This window comes from Chinchilla lanigera, unplaced genomic scaffold (assembly GCF_000276665.1).
Source record: "Chinchilla lanigera isolate Chin_1 unplaced genomic scaffold, ChiLan1.0 scaffold00015, whole genome shotgun sequence".
Classification (NCBI taxonomy): domain Eukaryota; kingdom Metazoa; phylum Chordata; class Mammalia; order Rodentia; family Chinchillidae; genus Chinchilla; species Chinchilla lanigera.
Genome location: NW_004955416.1, coordinates 19085127 through 19097864, shown reverse-complemented (window position 1 = coordinate 19097864; position 12738 = coordinate 19085127). Strand labels below are relative to the sequence as shown.

The following is a 12738-nucleotide window of genomic DNA, read 5'->3' as shown; positions in this document are numbered from 1 at the left end:
AGCAGTTAAGTTACCCCACATTACTTCAGTGTCTGAAGCAAATTATTCTTCTTTTTCAGATAAACCGTGAAAACTGGTGTACATTAGAGCCATGCCCAGCTGCACCGTCTCTTTTGGACTCCAAGCAGAGCCCAGGTGAGCAGAGATTTTCCATCTTCTGATTTAACTGAGTAATTGTATCCAAAATGTTCATTTTTCTGGAGCCACACTCCTGCTCTAATAATGGATGATTTGATTTGGAGCTCTGTTCTTTCTTAGCATTTTGTGCAGTAAATCAGAGGAAGGTGTATGTATGATTTGGGTTTGTAAGCATTTTGTCTCATGATTGAAGATGAACAGAAGAAACTTCCTTAATTTTTATTTTGGTAACAAGAGACTTCTCTTGTGGCTTTATGATTGATTATTCATTTGTGAAGGCATTTGGTGCTGTGTATTTACATAAGTTTTCTGATCTAGTAAAATTATATATATATCATATGTGAACCTGTAGCTCTCAATTTCAGCTGCATGTTGGAATTATACAAGTAAGCAAGCCTTAAAAATGTACTGATGCCTTGCCCCCCTCCCAACCCCACAAGATGCTGATTTAATTGAAGTGGGATGTGACCTGGGCATCAGAATCTTTCTGAGTTTCTTTGGTTAACCTACCAAGTAGCCAAAGCTGAGAACCATTATACTTTCAAAGTATCGTCAGGAATTCAGTCTTTCCTTTAGCAACTATGAGGTATTAGTGACAACAGATGGAAGAAAATTTCTCATAAGACTTTGCTTGTTAATGACAGCACATGATTTGTGGTTAGTTAGGATTCCCAACTTTGAACCCAGGTTCAGCCACCAACTCTCTGTGACGTAAGGGATGTTCCCTAATGTCTATGTGTTCCATTGTCTCCCATCTGTAAAGTATTACTAGCTTGCCTCATTGAAGGGTGTTGTACAGATGACATGGTGAGTAATTATATTTCCCTGTGCCTGATCCTACAGTAATTTGAATTCTGGATTCTTGAGTCTGCTTAACCCAACCAAACTGTTTTCAGTTTTTACTGCTCTGCTTTAAAAATTGTCATATCCTTATTTTTGCTTATCTTTTTAGGAACAGTTTAGCTGTAGGTAACCTGCAGTCATATTAAATTTTAAAAGAAGCTATGTAAATCTTTTGTGTCCAAAGAGGTTTCCTATTCTCAACTCTGGCTTTACTACAGAAGAATTATTGAAAGCAGATATGCAGTGTTTTCTGTAAACTTCTGAGAGAGTAGTTGAAGGATATTATGCTATAGTTACACTTAGGGTCTCTACATTCTACATTGTTAGAAATAACATTACTATGTTTTGGTTCTTTAAACTGCTTGGAGCTTTTTTTCTGAAAGTGTAATTACTTACAACCATTAAAGCAGTGAAGCTATCTGCCATGTAAAGACTGAATGAAGCTGTCTCACAATTGGAATATTTCACATACTCCTTTAGAGTATTTTCCTCAGAGCATAATCTTGAATTATTTAGACCCCCTACTCCACACTGTAATTATAGCATAAGCAGTTTGGTCCAAGTATAGTGGAATTTTTTGTTATTGGTTTTGTTTTTATTTTTTGTGAATCTCAAGTGTACACTTTTTCTAGTTTTTTTTTTTTTTTTTAATTTTATGAACACTCTCTCCAGAAGGTAGTAAGTTAGATCAGGTGAGATAACATATCTTAAAATCACTTTGCATACTTGGCAATATTGGATAAATACAAGATACAATTATAAATTACATGGTTTAACAAAGCCTGGTGGATGTTGCCGGGTATGTTTTTCTACATATTACAACTGGTTTGTTAGCATATATGGTACTGTGACGCTCACAGACAAGGATATGTTTAAGAAATACAGGACATCAGGTGATTTTTACCATCGTGTGAACATCATGCTCACCCGAATGGTATATCCTGCTACACATGTAGACATGTGTTGTGTGACTGTCATTTTAAGCCTAAATGATCAGATAACATTTTGAAAAGTCTGTGTTCTGCTATCTTTTAAAAAGATAATGACTTGCACAAAAATTTATAGACAGATTTATATGCGGGCCGTAAAGCAGGACTTTCCCCCACTCTACCTACCTTCATTATCCTGCCACGATGTCCAGCTATTTAAAGAATCACACAGTAAAGATTAATGAAGCCTAAACTTTATTAGGCATCTGCATCTCACACTCATCATGTATCTGATTAGACACATATGTACCACAGTTATGGTTACTACATGTGTGAATTATTTCATCAACTACAACTATTTGGGGAGTTGCTAATCTTCTCATTTCACTGTTATGAAAATGGAGTCATTAGGGGTTTAAATTACTGTTTTCCTGGGATCTTTCTTATTGTAAGTAGTTAGACCTAGATTTAAGCCAAATACATCTAACTCTTAAAAACAAGGCTTTTTGTTCTTGTTTACATCACTTACTCATAAGGAAAGAGATGTTAGATTAAAGGAAAGATTGCATTAATTTTGAAAATTTACCAGCACATGACACAGGGTAAATGAGCTTTGCCTTTGTGGACCCATCCCCCCTTGGTGGAAGTGGTGCTGGGGTTATAATGGCTTACAGTCCCTTTGTCTCCCTTGCTGCTTTTTCATACTCTTCCCTTTGCCCTACCCAAACTGCCAACATTATCTCACAGAGTGAGATACCAAATTTGGTTTGTGGTCTTGTGCTGGCTTGGATTTGTTGTCTGGGTGAGATGTTCCTACAGAGCTGAATCTGGCTCTTTCTGTGAATTTTCCAGTAGGATATCTTGAGCCGGTCTGTTTTCCAGTCTGGAATTTGGACATGGTCTTTTAGACTGCCAGCTGGACAGGAGCACTCAGCGTGGTTGCTGTGACAGCCCTTTCTGATCTTGGCTAGACCCCTTTTCCCTTCAGCCACAGAGTGGAGCTTTTGATTTTTTCCAACTGAGAAAGAAGAAAGGAATAGAAAGATCACAAACCCACTAATTCCACTTAAGTTAATCTATGAAATGTGTGTGTTGAGGTGGTCCCTCTAAAATACACATAATTTCCAGTCTTTTAAGTGCAGGCCTATTATTCCCATTGAACACACACTGTAAAATAGTCTATTAACTAAGGTCATTTTTTAACTGAAAAACTTTCAGATTAGTCTACATGTCCTGCCTTGCTACCTGTGACATATTTTATATAATTCTATGATGAAATTATCTCATATGTTCATTTCTATCACAAGATCATAAATAGACCACCAGTGTCTCACACACAAACACACACTAAGCATCTCTTTATTTGTATTGCCTGTTACCTATCCAAATACCTAATAGAAGAAGTGGTTTTACTGACAAACAATTCATAACCTATGCCAATTCAGTGCCTCCTTCCTCAAAGCTACCTGGCTGGCCCAAAGTACAGAGTTTATTAACTATTAGTTAAGAATTTATTTACATGTAAGCAACCTCTCACATACTCACAGTTCTCTTCTAAGCATACAACCTATGAATCAAAAGAGACTTTAGAAGTTAACAAGGCCAAACCATCCTGTGTAGATCCCTTTTCTGTAATATCTTGACATAGTCATTCAGTCTCTCCTGTAGCACTTCTGATGAAATGACACGCCAGCTACCTTATGAGGCTCCCAAAAGCCCTGATAATAGTGACATTCTGCAACTTACATTCAGTGGTCTTTGTCCTGCCCCTGGAATGGCACAGAGGGAATCTGCCCCTACCTTGAGCTCCGTCAGGCTCCTCCATGAGCCCAGTGTATCTGTATGTTTGCACTGTGTTGATCTCATTTCTGTGTATTTATTTTTGTCTATCATCATTCTGATTTAGGTATTAATCTGGGAATAAACACAATTCTGTGTTTTATGGTCTGTTTGGTACAGGACCATTCTCATTTTGAATTCCAGTATTGTATATTCTCTTAACAGAGCCAAAAACTGTTAATGTTTTTGGTTTATTTTGCTATCTCCTTTATGGTCAGCTCTTCTTGAATTTGCTTTTTACCAAAACCTGTAGGTAGAGGTTTAGAACTGCAAGGTAGCCAGGTTTTCTACTCTGCCTCTCATCTTTTACTATCACCTACAGATTTCATAAAGTACACATACATGTCTATACCACACATTGAAATACTAGTATGACACGCATTGCTCTTCAGAACTTCTTGAAGGAATTTAATGTGCACCCACTAATTAACTCTTTGGATTCCTAGTTTCACCATCTGTAAATATTTTTATACTCTTACTGCTACCAGATCTTGTGTCCCATTTGTTTACAGAGTTAACAGAACAAAGTAGACAAATCTCTTGCTAATTTCTTTCTTTCTTTTTTTTTTTTTTTTTTTAATACCTTCCTAGTGTCAAGATACTAAGTATTGAGGGTTTCTCAACATACCAGTGTAATCATTTTGTCAGGGGCACCTTGCACTGGTTCATCAGTCCCCATCCTACTTATTGAACTGAAAACAGATTCCAGATGATACATTTTTCTACTCTAGTTTGTTATTTTCCCAGTGCAAGATCTATTTAAGAGAGAAAAGGTTTAAATTTCATTTCTGTTATTACTTAGTAGACCCTATTGTTTAATATTTGATGTGTTTATTATAGATGATCTTCTTTATACTACAATTTTGGAAAGGCATAAGTTTCCAGAAAGGACTTTAGTCCCAGAACTGAAATTGTCTACAAACTCTGTCACATAATTTTGTAGTTATAAACTTCAGATTTTGGAAATACAAGAAAATGATTTAGTTAACAGGAGAAAGATGTTACTGTTTAGGTAAAATATGGTTCTAAATCATTTTTTTCTTTTTATACCTTACAGAAACATGACAGACTCGTGGGTATGCCATAGTAACTGTATCAGCCTAGAACTTCAGAAGCAGAGCTAAAAGCTAATACAGAATTTGACTGTGTCCTTTCTGCCTTCCTGATACATGAAAATAAAAAAAAAAAAAAAGACAAGGAAGGCAGCAGTGAGGGGAGGAAAAATAAAGGAGAGAAAAAAGAGTTAGATACTGGATGAAAAATAGTTTCTGAGATGAACAGAAGATGGAAAAATACTTTGGGGGATATCAGTTGAATAAACTTTTCTTTTCCAGAATGTGAGAACTTGTTGGATGTTGGACTGGACAGAGAGTGTGCCTCAAAACAAGGTGTACTTCAGAGAGAATCTGGGAGTGATTCTGACCTCTTTCATTCACCCAATGATGACATGGACAGCATCATCTTCTCAAAGGTATTGAGTGTATCATTTTTTCGTCTAGGTCCATCAACTCTAATATTCCTGTTAGGCCTTCCTTAATTCTTTTTTCACTTTGTTTCCTATTCTTGTTTCATGTCTTTTCAAGGTACCTCACTTCCCCTTAATACATGACTCCTGCTCATAACTTGGTTTCCAAAAATTTTTATTTTTATTAGTGTATGTTTGTAATGTATAATAATTACATACATCATGGGGAATTGGTATGTATACATAACACATCTTAATTCTTTTTTCTTCCACTTTCCTTCTCTTCATCTCCTCTAGGTCCCCTTCCCATTTGTAAAAGATTTATCTCCGTATTTCTTGCTACCTATTATTTTTCTCTTTATTTATACTTTGAGTTTTTCATATAAGAGAAGCTATGTGATATTTAAATTGGTGTATCTGATTTGTTTCACTTAACGTTATGGTCTCAGGGTATACCCATTTTCCTACAAATGACTTCAATTAACCTACTTTTATGGTGGAATAGGCTGCCATTGTATATAAATATGTTTTCTTTATCTAGTCATCTGTTGATGGACATAAGGGCTGCTTCCAAGCATGTATCATTGTAATGTGATGTCTCAAACTCTTTGAGTAAGACACCTTGAAGGGGAATATCTGAATTGACTGGAACATCTATTTTTAGGTTTTTTTGAGGAATCTCGCACTCACTTCTGTAATGGTTGTACTAATTTACATTCCCACTAATGATTTAGAAGGGTTCCTTTTTCTGCACAGCCTTGTCAACATTTTGTTATTTGATTTCTTGATGATAGCCATTCTTTCTGGAGTAAGGTGAAATCACAGTGTTGTTCTAATTTGCATTTCTGTAATGGACAGAGCTATTGAACATTTTTTCCTGTATTTATTGGCCGTTTATATTTCTTCTGAGAAGTGTCTGTTCATATCAGTTACCCATTTTTTTGATTGGCCTTTTTATTTTGGGGGAGGAGTCTAATTATTTCAAGGGTTTTATTTTTAATATATTCTAGATATTAGTCTTTTCTCTGAGGAGTAGTTGGCAAATTTTTTTTCCCATTCAGTAGATTGTCTCTTCACTATGCTGGTTGTTTTGTTTTCTGTGCAGAAGCCTTTTAATTTGATATAATTCCATTTGTTGATTCTTGATGTTATTTCTTATACAAATGCAGTTCTGTTTAGAGTCGTTGCCTGTATCTTCAAGAGTTTTTACCTATTTTATCTTTCAACAGGTTATTTTTGATTTAATTTAGATCTTTGATCCATTTTTGTTTAGTATATGATGAGGAATATGGGTCTTGCTTCAGTCTTCTACATGTGGACAGCCAATTTTCCAAGCACCATTAGCTGAAGAGGCTTTCTTCTAGCATATGTTTTTGGCCCCTTTGTCAAAGATCCGATGGTAGCTGAATGTACCTCCAGTTGTTTCTGCATCTTGTATTCTGCTCCATTAATCCACATATCTCTTTTTGTGCCGGTATCTTGCTGTTTTTATCACTGTACCTTTGTGATACAACTTGACATCTGGGATTGTGGCTTTGCCCTTGTTGCCCAGAATTGCTTTTGCTATTTGGGGTCTCTTTTGGTTCCTTATGAATTTTAGGATTGTTTTGTCCAGATATGTGAGGAATGCTGTTGGTATTTTGATTAGAATTGTTTTAAATGTATTATCAATTTTGAAAGTATGGCCATTTTAGCAATATAACCAAATATAACTGCTTAACCAAAAACGAGGGATATGTTCCCATTTTCTGATGTCTGTTTGGATCTCCTTTTTCAGAGTACTATAGTTTTCATTGGGGAAGTCTTTTACTTCCTTTGTCTCTTAATGATTTTTTTGGGGGGGAGCTATTTGAGTGATATTGTTTTACTCATTTATTTTTTATTGGCGTACATCATTGCAGTGGTTTTTGTGTATTGATTTTACATCCTTCCACTTTGCTGAATTTATTAGTTTTAGGAGTCTTTGCTCAAGTTTTGATCTTGTATGTAAAGGATCATGTCTGCAAGTAAATATACTTCGACTTCTTCCTATCCTCTACATATACCTTTTCTTTCTTTTGCCTAATTACTCTGGCTAAAGTTTTGAGTGTTGTATTGAATAGGAGTAGTAATAGAGGACATTCTGGTCTTACTCCTGATCCTTCTAGTAACTTGTGATCCAACTGGCCTTATAAACTTCACTCACAGTGAGAGGAGAATAAGTATTCCCCTTTAGGGGGAAAAAAACAAAAAAACACCTCCAGAATGCTTAGAAAAAAACATTGCCCAAATTTATATTCTGTAAAATCATAGCTAGTTACTTGTAGGTTTTGAAGCTTACATTGACGTTTAAAGTCATGAAAGTTCCTTTTGAATTAAGTCAGATGACAGTGAACACAGTTAGGTGGGTTCAGGAAGGGACCGCAGCTCAGACTGTGATGTCATGTGTATAAACTAACCATAGAGTCATTTCTGACTAATGTGTTGAGGCCTGAAGCTTGCTGCTTAGCCTCATGATATCACCCCTTTTCATCCAGCCTGCTTAATTGGAACTCTCTAGATCTCTGCAAGGGAACCCAAGCTTTCTTGTAGTGAAAATCCCATCCACATGAATCAGCTCATAGTTGCATATAATTTGAGGCTAAGGGAGTGACAGATGGGGAGGAATTTTGCTTCCTTTTGCTGTGTTTGTTCCTGCTTACAGCAAGTTCTGTTTTGTCCCCTAAGAAGAATAGAAGGCTTTCCCACAGCAGAGAAGGAAGATGGTACTCAATTATATGCCTCAAGTGGTTTTCTTAATGCTAAGGGGTGAAGTGGCAGAAACATTGTGGCATCTGTGAAGAAGGCTATTCCTTTTGGTTTTATGATAACTTTGGAGAAATGGCAAGAGCAGTTGTGTTAGTAGGTGATTAAGTTATCTAAGACAATGTGATGACCCTGTGTTTAGAAGTTACAAGAATGATGGCATAATAAGGTTCTGGTCTATGAATATACCCTCTATCTTCCTTTCATTTTTTGTCCAGCAGCTCTCATTACCATTTGTACTTCCCTAGCCCTTTCCACTTTGTTCCTTTCTCTTGTGCTCCTTTGTCTTCCCAAGCTTCTTCAGTTGGAAACCTTAGGACTTTTGTTATCATTACTTATATAGTATGTTGACTCAAAGGGATTTTGAAGGAAAAACTCTACACATTGGGAAGATTCGCCCTCCTCTAAAGTTATTTAAGAAAAAGAAAATCAATATGGTATTTAAAATACTAGAATTTGGGTTATTTCCACTGTGACTTTGAGGTTTTAATTGTAAAGATTTCTTCTGTCCCCAGGGGGAATACCATTGTGAAAGTACATGTCTTGTAAATTACTGTGTCTGATACAATCAGATTAGATAGTATCTCTAAAATTCTAGCTTTAAAATGGGCCTGGTGGTAATGGCTGAAAATGGGCCATGGGTACAGAGAGATGTGTTAAACATTTGTCTATGTTTGATAATCTTAATGGTACAAAATTATTTTTAAAAAGTTGAATTGCTTTCTTTAAGAAATACTTGCTTGCCTCCCTCCCTCTTGGAAACATGACAGACAGCTTGTCCCTGGCTGTTTCAGTCTCTTGCAGAGTGATAAGTATTTCTGATCACTAAATTGAACACTTTTCTTAACCTATGGAAAATTAAAATTTTCTGTATTTTCTTCTTCAGTCTAGTGAAACTATTTGGGATGTTGTTCATACACAAATAGCCTTCACTAGAAAGGACTTTTTTTTTTAAAGGGAGACTAGAGAGATGATATTATTTAAAGTGAAGCATACACCCCCAAATAAACATTCACCTGTATTTCATACCAGGTGCCTGGGGAAAACCAGAAATGGCAGATGCACTTTCATCCTTTTTGTAGATTCATGAAAATATCTGAATAGCCTGGGAAGGGACCAGGCAGTTTTTTTCCTCTTTAGTATTTCCAAAGTGGTTTGTGACCTAGAGAACCTTTACAATAGATGCTTTTTCTAGCATTAATAAAAACCAAGAGCTTACTACTTTTACTACTTATAAAAGGAAAAGGAGAGAGGTGAAACAATATTTACAGGGTACTTACAGGGCAACAAAATAAAATTTTTACATCTTTGATCTCATTTCATATGCCCAAAATCTTTGTCAGGTAAACCATGTTTTCCTCTTAATGCTCTTGAGGGAAATAAAGACTCTGGTTGGTCAAGATATTTTATCCCAAACTGTTTAGTCACCAAATAACAGAATTGCCCCTTGCATCTAGACCTAACTCTAGTGTTCATGTTTTGTTATTTTGCTTTCATTTTCTACCAATGTGTTTTAAAAGCCAGTGATTTATAGTGAAAAATAAAAGTCTGTCTCAGTGGTCATTTGCACAAATGCTGTGCAACACTAGAATGTTCCAGTTTCTTCCGAGTATACTGTTCTTCATTGTCTAAAAAAATAATCTGTAGACAATGCATTGCAGCATTGTTTTCCTATAGCCACTGTGTGACTGTGGCCTCGCAGAGATCTCTTTTAACAGTCTGTAGAGTTTGTTGTTTATCACCTTAACCTTCTTTCCATTCAGTATTATCCCCTGGTAAATATGACTCTGATGAGTATTCAGAATGTCATGTTTGTTAAGAATATTTATTTGCCTGCTCCTAAGATCTTTCTTTTCCTTAGATCAGCAGCATAAAATTTATATTTGTGTTTAAAGTGATTATATGAATGTGTGTGTGTGTATATATATATATAGTTTTTAAAAAATCCAAGCAGGTATCACTTCCTAACGTTTTATTATAAAATCACTAAGATGTCTAAAACAGTTGAAGAATTGTATTATGAACACTCATACTCTATAAACTCTGTTTTATAATTTTTTATTGCATTTACTTCCCTATATACCTGTTTGTCTGTCCATTGGTCTACCCACAAGTCCACCTGAATTCTTTAATGTGTTTCAAAAATGTTATATATGTTAATGCACTTCACCTCTGAGTAATTAGAATTGAATATTTGTCTATAGCTTTTTTGTAATATTTACATACAATGAAATATACACTCTTGAGGATTCAGTGACTTGATAAATGGTTTCATTCATCTTTGTTGCCCAAACTTATACCAGGATATAGACTGTAAACATTTCTTTGGAAAGTTGGAAATTTTCTTTATGTCCCTTTCTAGCCAGTCCCCTCTCAAACCGTCCAGAGGTAACCAGGCTTTTTCCTCATCAAAGATTAATTTCCTTGCTTTACAATATTATATGAATGGGATCTAAATAATACCATTTTTCAAGTAAACCTAGAAGTGGAATTGGTAGACGGTATGGTAGGTGTAGGTTTAGTTGTGTAAGAAGTGCACCTTTTTCCAAACTTGCATCATTCTTTATATTCTCTCTAGTGATGTCTGAAAATTCAGTTATTTCATATCCTTGCCAGCAAACATAATTGTTTTAATTTTAGCATTTGTGTTGTCCACGTAATGGTATCTCATTATGGTTTGATTTGCATTTCTTTGAAAGCTAATGATCTTAAACACATTTTCATGTGTTCATTGACAGTTCATGATCATCCTTTCTGGGTTGTCTGGCCAAAATGTGTAGATTTTTTAAAAAATGGATTGTTAAGAAGTGGAATTCTGGATATATACTTGGTACTGCTCTTTTATGCTGTTTATATTTCAGAAATAGTTTTTCCCACTCAGTGGCTTGTCCATTCACTTTCGTAATGGTGTCTGGGTGAATTGTAGTTTTTAATTTTGATGAAGTGTAATTATGTACTTACTTTTTTTGGTTATTCCTTCCTATATCCTATTTTATTTTTTGCCTTGCCTGCCCCAGTTTTGATATTTCTCATTAAAAGTTTTATAGTTTTAGCTTTTACACTTAGGACTAAAGTCTTTCTCAGTTTTATATTAAATATATTAATATCAGCTCTAAGTCAACCTGGGGAGCTAAAAATGAAAAAACACACCTGGCCTTTATCTCACATTGGCTAAATTAGAATCTATTATTCTAATTTAACCTCAGTTAAATATTATACTTGTTAAATATTATATTATGTTAAATATTAACCTCAGTGAACCTTAGTTTTTTCACCTATAAAATGGGAATAAGAATATTTACTAACTCAAGTAGTTGTGAGGATTAAAAGAATACTATGCATCACTTACATAGAGCCCTATATGTGCTGAGTATTATATTATTACATTAAAATTTATTTTTATGCATGTGTTTAAGAATAGTAATAGTTTCTAATACCATTTAGATAGTATTATTTTATCTATACCTTTTCTTTAATTTTTAGGTATTGAATTTTATATTTCTAACCTCCTTGGTGTGAAATTAAGGAGACCAGTATCCTTCAGTCATTTAATGTCTCAGCTCCTGCCTCTCAAGTTGGAGCTGTCCATTAAGACTGGTGTTTGTAAAGAGCAGGCCCACCTTGGGCTTCTTACCACTTAGAGGCCTCACTCTGTGCAAACATTCTCTTAGACTCATAAGTACTTTCACCAGCCTAATACCTTTTGCAGATTTTCAGAATTAGACAAGCATGAAGGAAAAGATGATACTTTTGTCCATGTGTTCCATTCCCCCAAATGCAGGAGGAAAACCAATTATAAAAACTCAAGGGAGAAAGGGTGTATGTGTCAATGTATTAGGGAGTCTAGTTTCCCTGATACTTTTCCTTACATACACAGACAACTCTCACCCATTTCATTCCTCTTCTGTCTACCTTTTTAGTTCTTTTATTTACCTTTGATCTTACTACAGCTCTAATTACAAACTGCAGTTTAAAGGGGAAGAAAAACCTTAAATTATGTTTTGGCCATCTGCTTATAAGACTAAAAAAACCACCTCATTCTGACTACATGCAAATGAAATACCCTAGTTAAACTGACCCCATTGCACTATTTCCCCTGAAAGCAGGGGCTAATATCCTGAATCCTTGGAAGTCATTTAGTTAGCAGACATTTTAAGATAAGTAACTCAAGAACTGTTTAAGAGAGGAATTTTAGATCTTAGGCATGGAACATTTTATGTCAGAAGCCGTAACTTTTTTTCTCTTCTGATATATAAATAGAAGAATGACTTCCCTCAAATCTGGTGTGGGGAGGGCAGAGAGAATGGGGGAAGTAATAGTTCTTGTATTCCTTACTTGGTAGATGCAAGAACTTTAATGGATTCTCAGGGACTGGAAAGGAGGCCTCCTCCCACCAAAAAAAAAAAAAAAAAAACACACCATATTTATAAAATCTCAGCTTTTCTTTTATTGTCTGTCATCTGTAATTTAAATAGAGTGCCTTTCACCAGGCATTTTATAATTTCTAACCTTTTAAACCTAAAGCCTTTTCAATCTATTTAGGTCTAGAAAGGCAAAATGAAGAAAATGCCTTAGCCATAGTCAACATACCTAGTTTATAGAATGATAATGATCATATTCTGTTTGACTTATGATTGGGCCACTGGCTATTTTCTCTTTTGCAGGGATAATGTAAAGACATGAAGTTGGGAAACTGTTTCTACAGCGTGTAAAAAATCTTGGCAAACAGAAGTTTAGAGC

At 35.2% G+C, this 12738-nt stretch overlaps 1 protein-coding gene across 6 annotated transcripts in view; it reads left to right on the top strand.

Annotated features, from left to right (window-relative positions):
• The window catches only part of Akap13 (A kinase (PRKA) anchor protein 13), a 321318-nt gene that overhangs the window by 229659 nt on the left and 78921 nt on the right, over positions 1–12738 (top strand). For all 6 annotated transcript variants that reach the window (XM_013512533.1, XM_005381591.1, XM_013512532.1 and 3 more), the window contains 2 exons: positions 60–135; positions 5084–5220. In XM_013512533.1, coding sequence (XP_013367987.1) covers positions 60–135; positions 5084–5220 — 213 coding nt within the window. The remainder of the gene's footprint in view (positions 1–59; positions 136–5083; positions 5221–12738) is intronic.